Source organism: Lampetra planeri, chromosome 31, assembly GCF_965212315.1.
Source record: "Lampetra planeri chromosome 31, kcLamPlan1.2.h2, whole genome shotgun sequence".
Taxonomy (NCBI): Eukaryota; Metazoa; Chordata; class Hyperoartia; order Petromyzontiformes; family Petromyzontidae; genus Lampetra; species Lampetra planeri.
This window is the reverse complement of record NC_136137.1, coordinates 11632151-11651944: the sequence shown is the minus strand read 5'-3', so window position 1 is coordinate 11651944 and position 19794 is coordinate 11632151. Positions and strand designations below refer to the sequence as shown.

The 19794-nt window shown below is 57.0% G+C and overlaps 1 protein-coding gene across 1 annotated transcript in view; it reads right to left on the bottom strand.

Annotated features, from left to right (window-relative positions):
• Window positions 1-4175: 4175 nt before the first annotated feature.
• Window positions 4176-19794, bottom strand: part of PTPRN (protein tyrosine phosphatase receptor type N) — a 37864-nt gene continuing 22245 nt past the window's right edge. The window contains exons 10-16 of the mRNA XM_078608862.1: window positions 17402-17479; window positions 16336-16455; window positions 14851-15017; window positions 7407-7460; window positions 7003-7067; window positions 5147-5220; window positions 4176-4375 (exon numbers count right to left, since the gene is read on the bottom strand). Of these exons, the coding sequence (XP_078464988.1) occupies window positions 4304-4375; window positions 5147-5220; window positions 7003-7067; window positions 7407-7460; window positions 14851-15017; window positions 16336-16455; window positions 17402-17479 (630 nt within the window). The 3' untranslated portion in view covers window positions 4176-4303. The remainder of the gene's footprint in view (window positions 4376-5146; window positions 5221-7002; window positions 7068-7406; window positions 7461-14850; window positions 15018-16335; window positions 16456-17401; window positions 17480-19794) is intronic.

The window sequence follows — 19794 nt, the reverse complement described above, 5'->3', positions numbered from 1 at the left end:
AGCTCACGGAGTCTTGAAAGATCTGGGACAAGTTCCATCCGTGAGCTCCCTCGGCAGGCGAGGCTGCATTGGCTGGGTCATGTAGCCCGCATTCCCAGCCTGAGCAGCTTCTGTTTGGCCAGATAGAAGGGGCTAGACGGGCCTGGAAAAGAGATGGAACGATGAGGTACAGGAGGATGTGGAGTTGAGCAGACTTGCCGACGACTGATGAGTGCGGTGTCAAGATCGGCCTTTGTGGGTGGAGGAGGCGGCTCGTGAAGGACGCTGCTACCGGGCAGTTGGGGAGGCATTCGCCCTCCAACGTCAACGGAGGGCAGAGACGCGACGCTCACAACAACGATCAGAGCGCCGGGCGCCTAAACCACAGCACGTGGGTGGGGTGGTGGTGGTCTCCCGTGAGGCACACACCACGCGGCCCTGAACGAGCGGCTTGGTCTTCTAGCCCACGTGCTGTGACGTCACCGCCACCTCGCGGCACCGGGTGGCTTTGACACTGGGCAGGTGTCTGTGCGTGTTGCGTGCATCTCGGCACAGATCCCCCCCCCGTGTGTGTCTGCGTGTGATGTTGTTATGCATCGAGAAGAAGGGTTGCCACTGTCCACCAAACCCGGATATTTCTTTCCCCAGTGAGCACTGGGTCTATGGTGAGACACGGGCTGCAGTCTCCTGTCATCAGAGTTCAACTCGGCAAGGGCACGCTGCAACTTAAAACTAAACTTTATATTTGTATTTTACCAGGTAAAGGCCCCACTGAGCTACGTAGCTTTTTGTTGTTGCTGCAGAAGTGACCCGGTTATCACAAGTGTCAGCTCCACGAAGTGGCTCATCATCGCAGCCACATGCTCTCAACTCACACACTTTGGACTTAAAACTTTCGTCACTGCAGGGATTCATAACCTTGGTTCTTTCGGTAAAGTCACGTAGATAGAAAAAATATTTCACGAAAACATCAAAAATTAAAGTAAATAAAATACAAATCCTCCAGATGACGATCGCTTGTGTTGTGATCGAAACGTCGTAATTTGTATTTTATTTCCTCTCAACTTGATTCTAAACGTGACGACGATTGCTTGTGTTGCAGTCGAAACGTCGTGAGAATTTTGTTTTATATTTTTTTTTATTTCCCTTCTACGTGACTTTACCGAAAGAACCAAGAATATGAATCCCTGCAGTCACAAAAGCTTTAAATACAAATGTTGTTTACCACGTTTGGTTATTGTTTATACGTGTTATTGTTTATAAGTGTTAAACAAAAACCACACGGACGCCAATTGCCGGGCGTTGCTGGTGACAACTTGACTGGTGGCAACCCCCGTCGTCTGTAGCAGGAGGGTGTAGTGTGTGTGTAGTGTGTGTGTAGTGTGTGTGTGTAGTGTGTGTGTGTACCTACAGGCGGTGTAGTGTGTGTGTAGTGTGTGTACTGTGTGTGTAGTGTGTGTATAGTGTGTAGTGTGTGTGTAGTGTGTGTGTGTGTGTAGTGTGTGTGTAGTGTGTGTGTGTAGTGTGTGTGTGTAGTGTGTGTGTAGTGTGTGTGTGTAGTGTGTGTGTGTAGTGTGTGTGTAGTGTGTGTAATGTGTGTGTGTAGTGTGTGTGTAGTGTGTGTGGTGTGTGTGTGTAGTGTGTGTGTAGTGTGTGTGGTGTGTGTGTGTAGTGTGTGTGTGTACCTACAGGCGGTGTAGTGTGTGTGTAGTGTGTGTAGTGTGTGTGTAGTGTGTGTGTGTAGTGTGTGTGTGTAGTGTAGTGTGTGTGTGTAGTGTGTGTGTAGTGGTGTGTGTGTGGTGTGTGTAGTGTGTGTGTAGTGTGTGTGTGTAGTGTGTGTGTAGTGTGTGTGTAGTGTGTGTGTAGTGTGTGTGTAGTGTGTACAGTGTGTGAGTGGTGTGTGTGTAGTGTGTGTGTAGTGTGTGTGTGTAGTGTGTGTGTAGTGTATGTGGTGTGTGTGGTGTGTGTGTAGTGTGTGTGTAGTGTGTGTGTAGTATGTGTGTAGTGTGTGTGTGTAGCGCGTGTAGTGTGTGTGTAGTGTGTGTGTACCTACAGGCGGTGGAGTGTGTGTACAGGTGGTGTAGTGTGTAGTGTGTGTGTAGTGTGTGTGTACAGGCGGTGTAGTGTGTGTGTAGTGTGTGTGTAGTGTGTGTGTAGTGTGTGTAGGGTGTGTGTAGTGTGTACAGGCGGTGTAGTGTGTGTGTGTGTACAGGCGGTGTAGTGTGTGTGTGCCTACAGGCGATGTAGTATGTGTGTACAGGCGGTGTGGTGTGTGTGTGTACAGGCGGTGTAGTGTGTGTGTGTGCAGGCGGTGTAGTGTGTGTGTGTGTACAGGCGGTGTAGTGTGTGTACCTACAGGCGGTGTGGTGTGTGTGTGTGTGCAGGCGGTGGTGTGTGTGTGTGCCTACAGGCGGTGTAGTGTGTGTGTGTGTGTACAGGCGGTGTGGTGTGTGTGTACAGGCGGTGTGGTGTGTGTGTACAGGCGGTGTAGTGTGTGTGTGTGTGCCTACAGGCGGTGTAGAGTGTGTGTGTAGTGTGTGTGTGTGCCTACAGGCGGTGTAGAGTGTGTGTGTGTGTGTGTACAGGCGGTGTAGTGTGTGTGTACAGGAGGTGTAGAGTGTGTGTGTATACAGGTGTAGTGTGTGTGTGCCTACAGGCGGTGTAGTGTGTGTGTGTATACATGCGGTGTAGTGTGTGTGTGTGTACAGGCGGTGTAGTGTGTGTACCTACAGGCGGTGTGGTGTGTGTGTGTGTGTACAGGCAGTGTGGTGTGTGTGCCTACAGACGGTGTAGTGTGTGTGTGTACAGGTGGTGTGGTGTGTGTGTACAGGCGGTGTGGTGTGTGTGTGTGTGTACAGGAGGTGTAGTGTGTGTGTGCCTACAGGCGGTGTAGTGTGTGTGTGTGTACAGGCGGTGTAGTGTGTGTGTGTCTACAGGCGGTGTAGTGTGTGTGTATGTGCAGGCGGTGTAGTGTGTGTAGTGTGTGTGTATGTACAGGCGGTGTAGTGTGTGTAGTGTGTGTATACAGGCGGTGTGGTGTGTGTAGTGTACAGGCGGTCGACAGGCGCACGTCATCGATGGGGGAGGGTGGAGGTGCATGGTCACTCAGAGAGACTCAGTCACTCAGTCACTCACTCAGTCACTCAGTCAGTCAGTCACTCAGTCACTCAGTCAGTAACTCCATCACTGAGTCGCTCAGTCAGTCACTCAGTCACTCACTCAGTCAGTCACTCAGTCACTCAGTCACTCACTCAGTCACTCAGACTCAGTCACTCACTCAGTCACTCAGTTACTCAGTCATTCACTCAGTCACTCACTCAGTCACTCACTCACTCAGTCACTCAGTCACTCACTCAGTCACTCACTCACTCAGTTACTCAGTCAGTCACTCACTCAGTCACTCAGTCACTCAGTCTCTCAGTCACTCAGTCACTCAGTTACTCAGTCACTCAGTCACTCACTCAGTCATTCACTCAGTCACTCAGTCACTCACTCAGTCACTCAGTCACTCACTCACTCAGTTACTCAGTCAGTCACTCAGTCACTCAGTCTCAGTCACTCAGCTCACTCAGTTACTCAGTAAGTCCACTCAGTCACTCAGTCACTCAGTCTCAGTCACTCAGTCACTCAGTCACTCAGTCACTCAGTCACTCAATCACTCAGTCATTCACTCAGTCAATCACTCACTCACTCAGTCACTTAGTCATTCAGTCACTCACTCAGTCACTAAGTCAGTCACTCACTCACTCAGCTCACTCAGTCACTCACTCACTCAGTTACTCAGTCAGTCTCTCAGTCACTCACTTACTCAGTTACTCAGTCAGTCACTCAGTCTCAGTCACTCACTCAGTCCAGTCACTCAGTCTCAGTCACTCACTCAGTCACTCAGTCACTCACTCAGTCACTCAGTCAGTTACTCAGTCACTCACTCAGTCACTCAGTCAGTCAGTCACTCAATCACTCAGTCTCTCAGTCACTCACATCACTTAGTCACTCAGTCACTCAGACTCAGTCACTCAGTCACTCAGAGAGACTCAGTCACTCAGGGAGACCCAGACACCCATGGGGCGATGGAGTTTCGCGTTCAGTGTCAACACGACTGCAACTTTGTCTCCTCCCATCCCGTCCCGTCAACCCCCGTACCTGTGCCCCCTCCCCACACCCTACCTCCTTCTCACCCCCCCCTCGTCCTCCTCTTCCACCTCTGACTCCACCTCCTCCACATCCACCTCCTTCAATTTCCCCTTCTCCTCTTCCTGTACTCCACTTCCGCACCATCCTCATGCTCCATTCCACCCCCTCCACCTCCAAATCCTTGTCCGTGTCACTTGGGGAGCGACTTGAGGATGGCGTTCACCTCTTCAGCCAGAGCTGTGAGCGCAAACTCAAACTGCTCCTGTGGGGGGGGGGCGAGGGGAGGGGGACAAGGAGGGGGCAGGGGTTAAGGGCGAGGGGTGGGGGGGCGCGAGGGGTCGGTGGGGCGAGGGGTCGGTGGGGCGAGGGGTGGGGGGGTGAGGGGTCGGTGGGGCGAGGGGTCGGTGGGGCGAGGGGTGGGGGGGTGAGGGGTGGGGGGCGAGGGTGTCGGGGGGGGTGTGAGGGGTGGCGAGGGGTCGGTGGGGCGAGGGGTGGGGGGGGTGGGGGGTGAGGGGGCGAGGGATGGGGGGGCGAGGGGTGGGGGTGCGGGGTGGGGGGGCGAGGGGGTGGGGGAGCGAGGGGTGGGGGGGGGGGGTGGGGGGGTGAGGGGTGGGGGGGGCGAGGGGTGGGGGGGGCGAGGGGTGGGGGGTTGAGGGGTGGGGGGGCGAGGGGTGGGGAAGCGAGGGGTGGGTGAGGGGTGGGGGGGTGAGGGGTGGGGGGGTGAGGGGTGGGGGGGGGCGAGGGGGGGGTGGGGGGGGCGAGGGGGTGGGGGAGCGAGGGGGTGGGGGGGGGGGGAGGGGTGAGGGGGGTGGGGGGGTGGGGGGGGCGAGGGGTGGGGGGGTGAGGGGTCGGTGGGGCGAGGGGTGGGGGGGTGGGGGGGTGAGGGGTGGGGGGGGCGAGGGATGGGGGGGGCGAGGGGTGGGGGGGGCGAGGGGTGGGGAGGTGAGGGGGTGGGGGGGAGCGAGGGGGGTGGGGGGTGAGGGGGTAGGGGGGGCGAGGGGTCGGGGGGGTGAGGGGTGAGGGCTGTTTGTACCTTCGTGCGCACCATGCCAGCACGCTGGTCGCGGATGTGCTCCAGTGTGGCTGCGATGTCGATCTCCTTCGTGCCTGAGAGGCAAGAGACGTGAACTTTAGGATAAAGTCAAGCTATTCTTTTATCCACCCAGCTGACCACACGGCCTTCTGGGAGTGCACACTTTCACAAACATTTATTGAACACAAGAACATTCTTGTGTTTCCGATTTCCACATGCAGTCAGGCTGATTAACTAACGGATGTTCGTAGGCAAGGCCTCTCTCTCCCTCTGTGTTAGATCTGGCTCCTAGTTCGACGCTAAACACGATAAATACTTAACACAATGTGCATGAATACGTAAACACTGAATGTTTATCTCCTAATCTGCACCCTCTCATCTGGTGCTGCTCACTGCCACCTCTCATCTCGCTCGTGGCCTTCCGTGGAGGCCACAGCTGGGCGCCCACTCACAGGGCCTCCGAGGCTTCCGCTGGCGCACGGGAAGAGGCCAACCCACATTGTGCTACCAGCCGCGGGGCCAGCCGTGTGGCTGCCTGTGCGGTCTCCGTGTGGTCTCTGTGTGGTCTCTGTGTGGTCTCTGTGTAGACCCCGTGTGGTCTCTGTGTGGTCTCTGTGTGGTCTCTGTGTGGACCCCGTGTGGTCTCTGTGTGGTCTCTATGTGGTCTCTGTGTAGACCCCGTGTGGTCTCTGTGTGGTCTCTGTGTGGTCTCTGTGTGGTCTCCGTGTGGTCTCTGTGTGGTCTCTGTGTGGACCCCGTGTGGTCTCTGTGTGGTCTCTGTGTGGACCCCGTGTGGTCTCTGTGTGGTCTCTGTGTGGTCTCCGTGTGGTCTCTGTGTGGTCTCTGTGTGGACCCCGTGTGGTCTCTGTGTGGTCTCTGTGTGGTCTCCGTGTGGTCTCTGTGTGGTCTCTGTGTGGTCTCTGTGTGGACCCCGTGTGGTCTCTGTGTGGTCTCTGTGTGGTCTCCGTGTGGTCTCTGTGTGGTCTCTGTGTGGACCCCGTGTGGTCTCTGTGTGGTCTCTGTGTGGTCTCCGTGTGGTCTCTGTGTGGACCCCGTGTGGTCTCTGTGTGGACCCCGTGTGGTCTCTGTGTGGTCTCTGTGTGGTCTCCGTGTGGTCTCTGTGTGGTCTCTGTGTGGACCCCGTGTGGTCTCTGTGTGGTCTCTGTGCGGTCTCTGTGCGGTCTCCGTGTGGTCTCTGTGTGGTCTCTGTGTGGTCTCTGTGTGGGTCTCTGTGGGTCTATGTGGGTCTCTGTGGGTCTCTGTATGGTCTCTGTGTATCTCTGTGTGGTATCTGTGTGGTCTCTGTGTGGTCTCCGTGTGGGTCTCTGTGTGGTCTCCGTGTGGTCTCCGTGTGGACCTTGTGTGGACCCCGTGTGGTCTCTGTGTGGTCTCTGTGTGGTCTGTGTGGTCTCCGTGTGGTCCCCGTGTGGACCCCGTGTGGTCTCTGTGTGGTCCGTGTGGTCTCCAAGTGGTCTCCGTGTGGTCTCCGTGTGGTCTCTGTGTGGTCTCTGTGTGGGTCTCTGTGGGTCTCTGTGGGTCTCTGTGTGGTCTCTGTGTATCTCTGTGTGGTCTCTGTGTGGTCTCTGTGTGGGTCTCTGTGTGGTCTCCGTGTGGGTCTCTGTGTGGGTCTCTGTGTGGTCTCTGTGGGTCTCTGTGGGTCTCTGTGTGGGTCTCTGTGTGGTCTCCGTGTGGTCCCCGTGTGGACCCCGTGTGGTCTCTATGTGGTCTCTGTGGGTCTCTGTGTGGGTCTCTGTGGGTCTCTGTGTGGTCTCCGTGTGGTCTCCGTGTGGTCTCCGTGTGGTCCCCGTGTGGTCTCTGTGTGGTCCCGTGTGGTCCCCGTGTGGTATTGCCCTCACCCTTGGCCATGCGGTTGAGCACCATGTCGATGAGCAGGTAGGTGCCCGTCCTCCCTGCCCCGTCGCTACCGGGCAGAGGTGGGGGGCCGGGGATGAGGATTGTGATCGACACGGGCCACGTGCCGGGCAATGAGCAGAATGTGCAGGGTGCAGGGGATTGAGTGCAGGGTGCTGTGGATAATGAGTGCAAGGTGCTGGGTGCAGGTGATGCTGAGTGCAGAGTGCTGGATGCAGGGTGCAGGGTGCTGTGGATAATGAGTGCAAGGTGCTGGGTGCAGGTGATGCTGAGTGCTGGATGCAAGGTGCAGGGTGCAGGGTGCAGGTGATGCTGAGTGCCGGGTGCTGGATGCAGGGTGCTGGGTGCAGGGGATGATGAGTGCAGGGTGCAGGGTGCAGGGTGTCACCTGCAGTGGATGATGATGGGACAAGAGCGGCCACGGTAACACTTGTTCACCTTCCTGCATGGGACACGTTACCACGGAGACGCATTACCACGAATACTTGTTACCAAGTAGAAATTACCACGGATTGTCGTTACCATGGAGACGTTATCGCAGAGACAATACTATGGAGATGTGTTACCACGGAGACAGATCACCATGGAAACATTGTGGACATGTTACCATGTCTCCATGTTGGAGACAAGACTGATTGCCATGGAGACACACGGAGATCCTCGTCATCACAGGGAGACGCTTGTTACTGAGACATGTGGTCACCATGGAGACACAGTCATGGGTTACCGTAGAAACACAGAGACACGTGTAACCATGGAGACACAGAGTCATGGGTCGCCATGGCAACAGACATACAGGAACATGGAGACACGTTTCGCCATGGTGACACCGAGACACGGTCGCCATGGTAACACTGAGGCTGACGTCGCCACAGAGAGAGCAACAACAACGACGCCTCACGTCGCTGTCACGGCAACAACAACAACGACGCCTCATGTTGTCACGGCAACAACAATAACGACGCCTCATGTTGTCACGGCAACAACAACAACGACGCCTCATGTCGCTGTCACGGCAACAACAACAACGACGCCTCATGTTGTCACGGCAACAACAATAACGACGCCTCATGTTGTCACGGCAACAACAACAACGACGCCTCATGTCGCTGTCACGGCAACAACAACAACGACGCCTCATGTCGTTGTCACGGCAACAACAACGACGCCTCATGTCGCTGTCACGGCAACAACAACAACGACGCCTCACGTCGCTGTCACGGCAACAACAACAACAACGCCTCATGTCGCTGTCACGGCAACAACAACAACGACGCCTCATGTCGCTGTCACGGCAACAACAACAACGACGCCTCATGTTGCTGTCACGGCAACAACAACGACGCCTCATGTCGCTGTCACGGCAACAACAACAACGACGCCTCATGTCGCTGTCACGGCAACAACAACAACGACGTCTCACGTCGCTGTCACGGCAACAACAACAACGACGCCTCATGTCGCTGTCACGGCAACAACAATAACGACGCCTCATGTCGCTGTCACGGCAACAACAACAATGACGCCTCATGTCGCTGTCACGGCAACAACAATAACGACGCCTCATGTCGCTGTCACGGCAACAACAATAACGACGCCTCATGTCGTTGTCACGGCAACAACAATAACGACGCCTCATGTCGCTGTCACGGCAACAACAATAACGACGCCTCATGTCGCTGTCACGGCAACAACAACAACGACGCCTCATGTCGTTGTCACGGCAACAACAATAACGACGCCTCATGTCGCTGTCACAACAACAACAACGACGCCTCATGTCGTTGTCACGGCAACAACAATAACGACGCCTCACGTCGCTGTCACGGCAACAACAACAACGACGCCTCATGTCGCTGTCACGGCAACAATAACGACGACGCCTCATGTCGCTGTCACGGCAACAACAACGACGCCTCACGTCGTTGTCACGGCAACAATAACGACGCCTCACGTCGCTGTCACGGCAACAACAACAACGATGCCTCATGTCGCTGTCACGGCAACAATAACGACGACGCCTCATGTCGCTGTCACGGCAACAACAACGATGACGCCTCATGTCGCTGTCACGGCAACAACAACAACGACGCCTCATGTCGCTGTCACGGCAACAACAACAACGACGCCTCACGTCGCTGTCACGGCAACAACAACAACGACGCCTCATGTCGCTGTCACGGCAACAACAACGACGACGCCTCATGTCGCTGTCACGGGAACAACAACAACGACGCCTCATGTCGCTGTCACGGCAACAACAACAACGACGCCTCATGTCGCTGTCACGGCAACAACAACAACGACGCCTCATGTCGCTGTCACGGCAACAACAACAACGACGCCTCGTGTCGCTGTCACGGCAACAACAACGACGCCTCATGTCGCTGTCACGGCAACAACAACAACGACGCCTCATGTCGTTGTCACGGCAACAACAATAACGACGCCTCATGTCGTTGTCACGGCAACAACAACGACGCCTCATGTCGCTGTCACGGCAACAACAACAACGACGCCTCATGTCGCTGTCACGGCAACAACAACAACGACGCCTCATGTCGCTGTCACGGCAACAACAACAACGACGCCTCATGTCGTTGTCACGGCAACAACAACAACAACGCCTCATGTCGCTGTCACGGCAACAACAACAACGACGCCTCATGTCGCTGTCACGGCAACAACAACAACGACGCCTCATGTCGTTGTCACGGCAACAACAACAACGACGCCTCATGTCGCTGTCACGGCAACAACAACAACGACGCCTCACGTCGCTGTCACGGCAACAACAACAACAACGCCTCATGTCGCTGTCACGGCAACAACAACAACGACGCCTCATGTCGCTGTCACGGCAACAACAACAACGACACCTCATGTCGCTGTCACGGCAACAACAACGACGCCTCATGTCGCTGTCACGGCAACAACAACAACGACGCCTCATGTCGTTGTCACGGCAACAACAACAACGACGCCTCATGTCGTTGTCATGGCAACAACAACAACGACGCCTCATGTCGCTGTCACGGCAACAACAATAACGACGCCTCATGTCGCTGTCACGGCAACAACAATAACGACGCCTCATGTCGTTGTCACGGCAACAACAATAACGACGCCTCATGTCGCTGTCACGGCAACAACAATAACGACGCCTCATGTCGCTGTCACGGCAACAACAACAACGACGCCTCATGTCGTTGTCACGGCAACAACAATAACGACGCCTCATGTCGCTGTCACGGCAACAACAACAACAATGACGCCTCATGTCGTTGTCACGGCAACAACAATAACGACGCCTCACGTCGCTGTCACGGCAACAACAACAACGACGCCTCATGTCGCTGTCACGGCAACAATAACGACGACGCCTCATGTCGCTGTCACGGCAACAACAACAACGACGCCTCATGTCGCTGTCACGGCAACAATAACGACGCCTCACGTCGCTGTCACGGCAACAACAACAACGACGCCTCATGTCGCTGTCACGGCAACAATAACGACGACGCCTCATGTCGCTGTCACGGCAACAACAACGACGACGCCTCACGTCGCTGTCACGGCAACAACAACAACGACGCCTCATGTCGCTGTCACGGCAACAACAACAATGACGCCTCACGTCGCTGTCACGGCAACAACAACAACAACGCCTCATGTCGCTGTCACGGCAACAATAACGACGACGCCTCATGTCGCTGTCACGGCAACAACAACGACGACGCCTCATGTCGCTGTCACGGGAACAACAACAACGACGCCTCATGTCGCTGTCACGGCAACAACAACAACGACGCCTCATGTCGCTGTCACGGCAACAACAACAACGACGCCTCATGTCGCTGTCACGGCAACAACAACAACGACGCCTTGTGTCGCTGTCACGGCAACAACAACGACGCCTCATGTCGCTGTCACGGCAACAACAACAACGACGCCTCACGTCGCTGTCACGGCAACAACAACAACGACGCCTCATGTCGCTGTCACGGCAACAATAACGACGACGCCTCATGTCGCTGTCACGGCAACAACAACAACGACGCCTCATGTCGCTGTCACGGCAACAACAACAACGACGCCTCATGTCGCTGTCACGGCAACAACAACAACGACGCCTCATGTCGCTGTCACGGCAACAACAACAACGACGCCTCATGTCGCTGTCACGGCAACAACAACGACGACGCCTCATGTCGCTGTCACGGCAACAACAACAACGACGCCTCACGTCGCTGTCACGGCAACAACAACGACGCCTCACGTCGCTGTCACGGCAACAACAACAACGACGCCTCACGTCGCTGTCACGGCAACAACAACAACGACCGCCTCACATCGCTGTCACGGCAACAACAACGACGACGTCTCACGTCGCTGTCACGGCAACAAAAACGACGACGTCTCATGTCGTTGTCACGGCAACAACAACAACGACCGCCTCACGTCGCTGTCACGGCAACAACAACGACGACGTCTCACGTCGCTGTCACGGCAACAACAACAACGACGCCTCATGTCGCTGTCACGGCAACAACAACGACGACGTCTCACGTCGCTGTCACGGCAACAACAACAACGACGCCTCATGTCGCTGTCACGGCAACAACAACGACGACGCCTCATGTCGCTGTCACGGCAACAACAACAACGACGCCTCATGTCGCTGTCACGGCAACAACAACAACGACGCCTCATGTCGCTGTCACGGCAACAACAACAACGACGCCTCATGTCGCTGTCACGGCAACAACAACGACGACGCCTCATGTCGCTGTCACGGCAACAACAATAACGACGCCTCATGTCGTTGTCATGGCAACAACAACGACCGCCGGCACCAGCGGCAGCAGCCGCTCTGCGGGGCCATCTGCAAGCCGGGCCGCCCGCTCTGCTCTACCACCACCGCCACCGCCGCCTCCACCCCGGTAGGAACGGAGGAGTTGAACACGGCTGCCAGGTCCCCAAAACTCCACTGCCCCCCACCCAGCAGCCGCGTCAACGGCGATCGCACTCTCAGGGCTGTGGTCAGCCTCGTGGGGTCAAGTGTGGGGTCAAGTGTGGGGTCAAGTGTGGGGTCAAGTGTGGGGTCAAGTGTGGGGTCAAGTGTGGGGTCAAGTGTGGGGAGGCTCGCCGCCTGCTGCTCCAATCCCAGGGGCCGTCCATAAATGACGTCACGCGATTTTGGCCGATTTTTGACCCCCCCTCCCCCCCTCGTCACACAGCGTCACAAGAAGTCAGACCCCCCTCCCCCCCTAGGTGCGTGACGTCATTTATGGACGGCCCTTCCCACTGGAATCGGTCACCGGTTCCTGACTTTCTGAAGCGCGAGCCGCTTCTCTAAACGGCAACCGGCGTGGGTGGTGGCCGGTGACCCTGAGCGTCACGAGGGACTGAGCAGTGCCCGGTATCTCCTCGCTCCTCCCCACTCCTCCCCACTCCTCGTCACACCTCGTCACACCTCCTCCTCCTCGCTGCTCCTGCAGGGCGCGTTGCCTGGAGGTGTGCGGAGGGCGGCTGCCTCCGATGATCACTTTTGTGACTATGCAACTGGGCGGCGAGGGTACGAGCTGCAGGTCACAAAAATGATATCGGCCACAGCCACGCACGGCGCCGGCTCTGGGCCACCCGACGGCGGCGGCGGCCCATCGGTGGGGACGCGGGAGGGCCTCCTCAGAGGGGCGCCACGAAGTGGGGAGTTTGCGAGCTCCTCTCATGGGGACCCTGGAGCTGTGCTGTGTGTGCTGTGTGTGTGTGCTGTGTGTGATGGGTGTGTGGGTGCTGTATGTGCTGTGTGTGTGCTGTGTGTGTGTGCTGTGTGTGCTGTGTATGCTCTGTGTGTGTGTGCTGTGTGTGTGTGCTGTGTGATGTGTGTGTGCTGTGTGTGCTGTGTGTTGTGTGATGTGTGTGATGTGTGTGTGCTGTGTGTGCTGTGTTGTGTGATGTGTGTGTGCTGTGTGTGCTGTGTGTGCGTGCTGTGTGTGTGTGCTATGTGTGCTGTGTGTGTGCTGTGCGTGTGCTGTGTGTGTGTGCTGTGTGTGTGTGCTGTGTGTGTGTGTGTGCTATGTGTGTGTGGGCTGTGTGTGTGTGCTGTGTGTGTGTGCTGTGTGTGTGCTGTGTGTGTGTGCTGTGTGTGTGCTGTGTGTGCTGTGCGTGCTGTGCGTGTGCTGTGTGTGCTGTGTGATGTGTGTGTGCTGTGTGTGTGGGCTGTGTGTGTGTGGGCTGTGTGTGTGTGGGCTGTGTGTGTGATGTGTGGGCTGTGTGTGTGTGATGTGTGTGCTGTGTGTGTGTGTGCTGTGTGTGTGTGCTGTGTGTGTGCTGTGTGTGGGTGCTGTATGTGCTGTGTGTGTGCTGTGTGTGTGTGCTGTGTGTGCTGTGTATGCTCTGTGTGTGTGTGCTGTGTGTGTGTGCTGTGTGATGTGTGTGTGCTGTGTGTGCTGTGTGTTGTGTGATGTGTGTGATGTGTGTGTGCTGTGTGTGCTGTGTTGTGTGATGTGTGTGCTGTGTGTGTGTATGTGCTGTGTGTGTGTGTGCTGTTGTGTGATGTGTGTGCTGTGTGTGTGTGCTGTGTGTGTGTGCTGTGTGTTTGTGCTGTGTGTGTGTGTGCTGTGTGTGCTGTGTGTCTATCTCCATGTCTCCGTGTATCTACGTCTCCGTGTGTGTGTGCCGTGTTGTGTGTGTGCGTGTGTGTGTGTTCTCTGTGTAGGGGATCAGTGGTGTAGCGGTTAGCGCTACGCCACGCTACGAATCTGGTGACCCGAGTTCGATTCCTGCTCATGGCCAAAATCAGTGACGATTGTCTGAACCGGTACCTGGTGCAGTGTGTACACATTGGCACTGGGGAGACAAATGCTGTGTGTATTTGTGCTGTGTGTATTTGTGCTGTGTGTGTTTGTGCTGTGTGTATTTGTACTGTGTGTATTTGTGCCGTGTGTGTTTGTGCCGTGTGTATTTGTGCCGTGTGTATTTGTGCCGTGTGTATTTGTGCCGTGTGTGTTTGTGCCGTGTGTATGTGCCGTGTGTATTTGTGCCGTGTGTATTTGTGCCGTGTGTATTTGTGCCGTGTGTATTTGTGCCGTGCGTGTTTGTGCTGTGCGTATTTGTGCCGTGTGTATTTGTGCCGTGTGTATTTGTGCCGTGTGCGTATTTGTGCCGTGTGTGTATTTGTGCCGTGTGCGTGTTTGTGCCGTGTGCGTTTTGTGCCGTGTGTATTTGTGCCGTGTGTGTTTGTGCCGTGTGTGTTTGTGCCGTGTGTATTTGTGCCGTGTGTATTTGTGCTGTGCTGTGTGTGTGCCGTGTGTGTATTTGTGCCGTGTGTGTATTTGTGCCGTGCGTGTTTGTGCCGTGCGTGTTTGTGCCGTGCGTGTGTGTGCCGTGTGTGTGTGTGCCGTGTGTATTGTGCCGTGTGTATTTGTGCCGTATGTGTGTGTGCCATGTGTATTGTGCCGTGTGTGTGCCGTGTGTATTGTGCCGTGTGTATTGTGCCGTGTGTATTGTGCCGTGTGTATTTGTGCCGTGCGTATTTGTGCCGTGTGTATTGTGCTGTGTATATTTGTGCCGTGTGCGTTTTGTGCCGTGTGCGTTTTGTGCCGTGTGCGTTTTGTGCCGTGTGTATTTGTGCCGTGTGTATTTGTGCTGTGCTGTGTGTGTGCCTCCACGCCTCCGTGTGTATAAAACATCGGCACCGGGCGGCCGGCTTCCCCCGCACCCCCCCCCCCCCGTCGTAGCGGCAAGCGCCGTGCCGGCGTCAACGCGCGCTGGCCCCGGCGGCCGCACGCGGCGGCATACCGGCGGCGACAGCTCTGTCGCTCGCCCACCTGCGGAAGTCGAGCAGGGAGCGCGTGGAGGCGGGCACGGCGTGGTCGGGCCAGCTCAGGAAGTGGAACTGCGTGAGGGTGCGCGTCTCCCCGCTGCGGATGTTCTTCAGGTAGAAGCTGCGGACCAGGAAGTCCTCGCACCAGATGTGCTCCGACACCAGGTTCACCTGCAGGGGGTCGCGAGGAGGTCACGAGGAGGTCACGCGGAGGTCACGCGGAGGTCACGCGTGCGTGTGTGCGTGTGTAGGCGAGCTCACACATCTCAGTCAACCCATAGCCCCTGGGTCTGTCCCATGACCTCCTGCACCTAGCCTGGCACAGCAGTCAACCCACAGTACCTGGGTCTGTCCCGTGACTTCCTGCACCCAGCCTGGCACATCAGTCAACCCACAGGACCTGGGTCTGCCCCGTGACCTCCTGCACCTAGCCTGGCACATCAGTCAAACCATAGCACCTGGGTCTGTCCCATGACCTCCTGCACCTAGCCTGGCACAGCAGTCAACCCACAGCCCCTGGGTCTGTCCCGTGACTTCCTGCACCCAGCCTGGCACATCAGTCAACCCACAGGACCTGGGTCTGCCCCGTGACCTCCTGCACCTAGCCTAGCACATCAGTCAACCCATAGCACCTGGGTCTGTCCCATGACCTCCTGCCAGCAGTGAGCATTCGACACTTCAGGTGGCCTCGGAGTGCAACTAGCCTGGCACAAGCGCCGCGGTGACGTCACTGCCATTTCGTTGTGGTTGTTGTTGTTGAGTTGTGGATCTCATTGTGGTTGTGTTGTAGTTGTGTTGTTGCTGTTGTGTTGTTGTTGTGTTATAGTGGTTGTGTTGTTGTTGTGTTATGGTGGTTGTGTTGTTGTTGTGTAATGGTGGTTGTGTTGTTGTTGTGTAATGGTGGTTGTGTTGTTGTGTAATTGTGGTTGTGTTGTTGTGTAATGGTGGTTGTGTTGTTGTGTTGTGGTGGTTGTGTTGTTGTTGTGTAGCGGTAGTTGTGTTGTTGTTGTGTAGTGGTGGTTGTGTTGTTGTTGTTGTGTAATGGTGGTTGTGTTGTTGTGTTATGGTGGTTGTGTTGTAGTGGTGGTTGTGTTGTTGTTGTGTTATGGTGGTTGTGTTGTTGTTGTGTTATGGTGGTTGTGTTGTTGTTGTGCTGTGGTGGTTGTGTTGTTGTTGTTGTTGTGTAGTGGTAGTTGTGTTGTTTTGTGTAGTGGTGGTTGTGCGTGCGCTCTACGAACGCGGACACTGCCGAGTTCGATCCCCACTCACCACCAAAATCACTGACGAATACCTTAACCGGTCCTGGGCCTCCCCTAGGTCGACTCAGCCCGAAACGAATACCTGGCCTCGCCACTTGGGAGACAAAGGCGGCCTTGGCAGGCGCTCGGTGAGGGCCCTTGCCCCGCGGGGCGGCGTGGGCTACCTGGGGCGTCTGTGTGGGGGCTGGGGGTCTTGGGGGGGGGGCTGGGGGGGCGGGGTTTGGGGGCACCTCGTAGATGTGGTAGAGGTTGGAGCCCTCGTCGGGCCAATAGCGCTGGCACTGCCGCACACCGTTCTCACTGAGCGGCGTGAGCATCACGAGCACCACGCAGCCCTGCTCCCACACCATCTGCACCATCACCACCACCATCATCATCATCACCAACACCAACATCACCACCATCATCATCATCATTAACACCATCATCATCACCAACACCAGCACCACACAGCCCTGCTCCCACACCATCTGCACCACCACCACCATCATCATCATCATTAACACCATCATCACCACCACCACCATCATAATCATTAACACCATCATCATCACCACCAGCACCACGCAGCCCTGCTCCCACACCATCTGCACCATCACCACCATCATCATCGTTAACACCATCATCATCACCAGCATCACGCAGCCCTGCTCCCACACCATCTGTACCATCACCACCACCATCATCATCATCATTAATACCATCATCATCACCACCACCAGCACCACCATTACCAACACCACACAGCCCTGCTCCCACACCATCTGCACCATCACCACCACCATCATCATTAACATCATCACCACCATCACCAGCACCACACAGTCCTGCTCCCACACCATCTGCACCATCACCACCACCATCATCATCATCGTTAACACCATCATCACCAGCACCATCATCATCATCACCAACATTACCACCATCATCATCGTTAACACCATCATCACCACCACCATCATCATCATCACCAACATCACCACCATCATCATCGTTAACACCATCATCATCATCATCATCACCACCATCACCACCATCACGAGCACCACACAGCCCTGCTCCCAAACCATCTGCACCATCACCACCATCATCATCATTAACACCATCATCACCACCACCATCATCATCACCAACATCACCACCATCATCATCATTAACACCATCATCATTAACACCATCATCATCACCACCAGCACCATGTAGCCCTGCTCCCACACCATCTGCACCATCACAACCATCATCAACATCATCACCACCAACATCACCACTACCACCAACATCACCATACGACATCACCTGCCAGAAGTCTGCGACCGTGTGGGGGAGAGGCCCCTGGGTGGCGATGTAGGACGGGCTGCGGGGGTCGTGGTCCATCTGGGGGGGGGGAAGGCACAGGGATCACGTGGGGGGGGGGGCACAGAGACCACGTGGGGGGAGGGGGCAACAATGACCACGTGGGGGGAGGGGGGCACAGAGACCACGTGGGGGGAGGGGGCACAGGGACCACGTGGGGGAGGGGGGCACAGGGACCACGTGGGGGGAGGGGGCACAGGGACCACGTGGGGGGGGTGGGCACAGGGACCACGTGGGGGGGGGGGCACAGGGACCACGTGGGGGGAGGGGGCACAGGGACCACGTGGGGGGGGGCACAGGGACCACGTGGGGGGGTGGGCACAGGGACCACGTGGGGGGGGGGCACAGGGACCACGTGGGGGGGGTGGGCACAGGGACCACGTGGGGGGGGGGCACAGGGACCACGTGGGGGGAGGGGGCACAGGAACCACGTGGGGGGGGGGGGCACAGGGACCACGTGGGGGGGGGGGGGCAAAGGGACCACGTGGGGGGGGGGCACAGGGACCACGTGGGGGGGGGGCACAATGACCACGTGGGGGGGGGGGGGCACAGGGACCACGTGGGGGAGGGGGCACAATGACCACGTGGGGAGGGGGCACAGGGACCACGTGGGGGGGGGCACAGGGACCACGTGGGGGAGGGGGCACAGGGACCACGTGGGGGGAGGGGGCACAATGACCACGTGGGGAGGGGGCACAGGGACCACGTGGGGGGGGGCACAGGGACCACGTGGGGGGGGGGGCACAGGGACCACGTGGGGGGGGGGGCACAGGGACCACGTGGGGGAGGGGGGCACAGGGACCACGTGGGGGGAGGGGGCACAGGGACCACGTGGGGGGAGGGGGCACAGGAACCACGTGGGGGGAGGGGGCACAGGAACCACGTGGGGGGGGGGGCACAGGGACCACGTGGGGGGGGCACAATGACCACGTGGGGGGAAGGGGCAAAGGGACCACGTGGGGGAGGGGGCACAGGAACCACGTGGGGGGGGGGGGCACAGGGACCACGTGGGGGGGGGGGCACAGGAACCACGTGGGGGGGGGGGGCACAGGGACCACGTGGGGGGAGGGGGCAAAGGGACCACGTGGGGGGGGGGCACAGGAACCACGTGGGGGGGGGGGCACAGGGACCACGTGGGGGGGCACAATGACCACGTGGGGGGGGGGCACAGGAACCACGTGGGGGGAGGGGGCACAGGGACCACGTGGGGGAGGGGGCACAGGGACCACGTGGGGGGGGGGGGGGGAGTACAGGTGCCAGACTGGGTTGTAGGGATAGCGGGGGTCATGATAGTGATGATGGTGGTGATGGTGATGATAGTGGTGATGATGGTGGTGATGGTGGTGATGGTGGTGATGGTGGTGATGATGGTGGTGATAGTGGTGATGGTGGTGATGGTGATGATAGTGATGACGGTGGTGATGATGGTGATAGTGGTGATGGTGATGCTGGTGGTGGTGGTGATGGTGGTGATAGTGGTGATGGTGATGATAGTGATGATGGTGGTGATGGTGGTGATGGTGGTGATAGTGGTGATGGTGATGATAGTGATGACGGTGGTGATGATGGTGATAGTGGTGATGGTGATGCTGGTGATGATGGTGGTGATGGTGGTGATGGTGGTGATGATAGTGATGATGGTGGTGATGGTGGTGATAGTGGTGATGGTGGTGATGGTGGTGATGATAGTGATGATGGTGGTGATGTTGGTGATGGTGGTGATGGTGTCTGGCAAAAACAACCCCCTACCTCCTCATGGTGCCAGGCAGCAACGCTGTGGTGGGCCAATGTAGATTGGCCTTTCCCCTCATGGTGTTTGTAACCACCACAGCGGCCAAAAGGGGGCTCTGGATTGGTGTCGAAGGGCTGGTAACCCCTTCACCTTCAATTTAATGACCACAAAACCACGTGTCAAAAAAGTGTATTAAGCTTGTGCCGGAGGCCCCTGGGGGACAGGCGTCTATGACGTCTCCTGGCCAAACCCCATTTGGCGGAGCCAGGAGACCGAATCCTTACCCTCGGGGCTCCTCCAGAAACAACAAAAAGCCACTACGTGTGGCCACGTGGAATGTTCGAACGCTCACTGCGGAGGAGAGGCTGCCACTCCTTTGTCGGCAGCTGGACCGGTACCGCCTGGATCTCTGTGGCATTCAGGAGGTCCGGTGGACTGGCTCTGGCTCTTGCCACCATGAGGGGTGGAAAGTCCTCTTCTCGGGGCAGCAGACTGCCAAACAACAGGGAGTGGCTCTTCTTCTAAACAAAAGGATGAAGGGGGCGTGGGAATGTGGAGGTGAGGTGTGGGAAGCTGTAAGCCCCAGGCTACTTTGGGCTCACCT